Here is a 2,853-nt window from a genome sequence, read left to right as displayed (position 1 = left end):
TATGGACCAAGCACACTTAAATATTCTCGGTCGGACATTTCATCGAGCAGTTAGCGGGTGCAGGAAGAAGAGACATTGTAGGTGGAGGACTCAACTGGGCGCACGGTGAGAAGGGGAAGACGCGCGCCGCTCGGTCTTGTATGTCCTGCGCGCGGTCCAACGGCGGTACGAGCAAGCCCAACGGTGGCGCGAGTCGAGGATGGATGCGCGATGGAGCAAGGTCGGCGCGGAGGCGAGCAGGGGCACACGGCACGCGCAGGCGAGCAGGGGGCGCGCAGTCGAGCTAGACGATCATGTTGAGGATAAGTGAAATGAGGGCGCGCGTGCCTAACTTATACGAGTTTAACGGCAGCGTAGGGGTACGCGCGGCTATTAACTTACTGGCAGCGCACCCTTGGACGCAAGCGGTTATTGCTCTGCACGCGGCTATCAACGTACGTTTTATTTTTACTCCAACTTTATTAGTGTTTTTATTTTGAAATATGCAACAAAGCGGATGAATAATTATACAAAATTGATATAGATAAAAAAATATAGTAGTATTATATATATGGATCGAGTTTGGCGTCGATATATGTGTGTGTGTATGTAGTTTATGGACCGGAAGACCATCTACTCCTAATCTAGTCGCTCGAGTCCGAACCTGCAGACACGGTGGTGTCGGACATCGGCATTGAGGAGAACAGGTCCAGCCACCTGTCGTCGTTGTCGCTGATCGTCTTAGGACCAGCCTCTTGCGCCAGGATGAAGGCGCGGCGTTCGGCCTTGTCGATCCTCCTCGCCACGCGGCTCGCCTTCCGCACCGCCTTGCGCTTGACGTAGAAGGCGCGCATTGCCTGGACGTCCTCCGGGAAGCGCATCTTCCACTCCGCCATGAGGCGCTCGTCCTCGACGGCGTGGTAGAGCCGCCGCTGCAGCATCTTGTGGTGGCGCTTGTCCACGTCGGTGACGAGGCGCGGAGGCGGCGCTAGATCCTCCGCATGCTCGTGCGTCCAGACGTCGTGGAAGTTCATCTGTGAGCGTGGGTGTCCGAGACGTCTGGCCGCAGCGTCGTAGGCGCGCGCCGCCTCGTGCGCCGTCTCGTACATGTCGAGGTTGATCTGTTCTGGCCTGGAACGGATCTCCTCCACGCCGCTGGGGCACTCCCGCACGTCGGTGTAGCCGGTGGCGTTGGATCGGCGCGGCAAAGCGACTGCGGCCGTGGCGTGATGGTGCGGTGGTCTGCGGGGGGCGCGCGGTGTGGGGAAGACGACGCGTGCGTTGTGGATAAGACGACGCGTACGGGTGCATGGGCGGCGCGCGGTGTAGCCCTTTTATAGCGCGCAGATACTTTCCCGCGCGCGGCAAAATCCCGCGCTTCTTTTCCTCCTACAGGCGCACGCGACTGCTAACTTTGGCACGCGTTTGGTATGAACATACCAGTCGCGTGTCGCTAGTACTGCGCGTTGCGGATATGTTTTGGACCAGGGGCAGCCAGGGCCCACTTAATGTCGCGTGTCCCCTTCTGCGGTTCGCTGCCACTATGCGCGTATCAGTCGCGTGTCCTTTTTACGCCCGCTTCTAAAAAGAGCAGTCGCGTGCGCTGGATGCGGTCCGCTGCCAATAAGCTTGTCCCTATAGCCATTTCCCTACTACTGTTGGCTTTTGGCACAATTGGTGACAAGGCCGGTTACATCCCCAAAGTGATGGAGCGTAGCGGCCAAGAAGTGAATGTCATTTTTATTGGGAGTAATAAAGATGGTCGCGTCATAGGCAAATAAGGAGGTTCTAATTGTGGGCACTCTTCCCCGGAGTCTATGGAGGTGGCCTTGCTCGGTTTCTTTGCGAAGAATGTGGTGAAGAGGGTCAATGGCCATCACGAAGAGGAGCGGTGAAAGTGGATCGCCTTGCCGGAGGCCTCTATCATGCTTGATTTTGTCACCGGCAACACCATTCAGAAGCACCTTGAGGTTGAGGAGGATAATAGAGCCACAATCCATTCCCGAAACTTTTGTGGGAAGCTCATGTGTTGCAACATGTTCACCAAGTAGTTCCATCGCACGGAGTCAAACGCTTTTTTGATGTCAAGCTTGAAGAGGAGAGTTTGCATTTTTGTCTTGTGAAGCTTCCTCGCAAGATTCTTCACATATAAGAAGTTATCATGAATATTTCTGTTTTTTATGAAGCGTTCTGGGCATTGAAGAACACATAAATTTTGATCAAAGACAAGTTTCATAATGCTTTATCATATGTACATATTGATAGAAATGTAGACATATACGACACCAAGTTAATGCAACATTTGACTAACACGGAAAATGTATGCTGCTAGTAGTACCTCAACCTAATCCTCAAAAAAAGGTACCTCAACCTGCGGTCGCCCGCATGGAGCGCGTTGGCAATCAGAGGTCTACCCGATCTGCAGGTAGACAGGAGAAGGAAAATTAAACAAAGGTGCTCGTCCTGCATGCGTCGCGGATTCCGACGCAGTCGGTGGTGTCATATGACGCTCCACCCCAAATTCTGACTCTGATATGATATGATTCCATGCATGAACAAAATGCAAGGGTACGTACGCGGCCACATGCGAATCCAGTCTCTACCCGAGATAATGGTTGTTTACTGTTCCATGCTCACCAATCATGCGCTGATTATTTTAGTCACGATGATAATGGTTGTTTACTGTTCCAACATTATCGCGAGACACCCGAGCAAGACTAACAAGACACGACAGATCAATGACCAGGAAGAAACAGTCCAATACTCAAAGCATAAAATTTTCTTCAGGTGGGTGTTTTTTAATATATAGAGTTGTGATTTGCAACTGATTCGAAATCTAATTTAGCATAAGATTGTAATAATGTGCTACCATGG

The 2,853-nt window shown here is 52.1% G+C and overlaps 1 protein-coding gene across 1 annotated transcript; it reads right to left on the bottom strand.

The window, feature by feature from the left end:
- Positions 1-623: 623 nt before the first annotated feature.
- Positions 624-1,088, bottom strand: LOC127329288 (uncharacterized). The gene has a single exon (XM_051355819.1). It carries the CDS (start codon positions 1,086-1,088, stop codon positions 624-626), a length of 465 nt encoding a protein of 154 aa, XP_051211779.1.
- Positions 1,089-2,853: the final 1,765 nt, after the last annotated feature.

This window comes from Lolium perenne, chromosome 2 (genome assembly GCF_019359855.2).
Source record: "Lolium perenne isolate Kyuss_39 chromosome 2, Kyuss_2.0, whole genome shotgun sequence".
Lineage (NCBI taxonomy): Eukaryota > Viridiplantae > Streptophyta > Magnoliopsida > Poales > Poaceae > Lolium > Lolium perenne.
This window is presented reverse-complemented; position numbering and strand designations above follow the sequence as displayed.

Excerpts from the sequence above, each read along its gene's own strand:
- LOC127329288 (XM_051355819.1), bottom strand. The coding sequence starts at position 1,088 with ATGTACGAGACGGCGCACGAGGCGGCGCGCGCCTACGACGCTGCGGCC.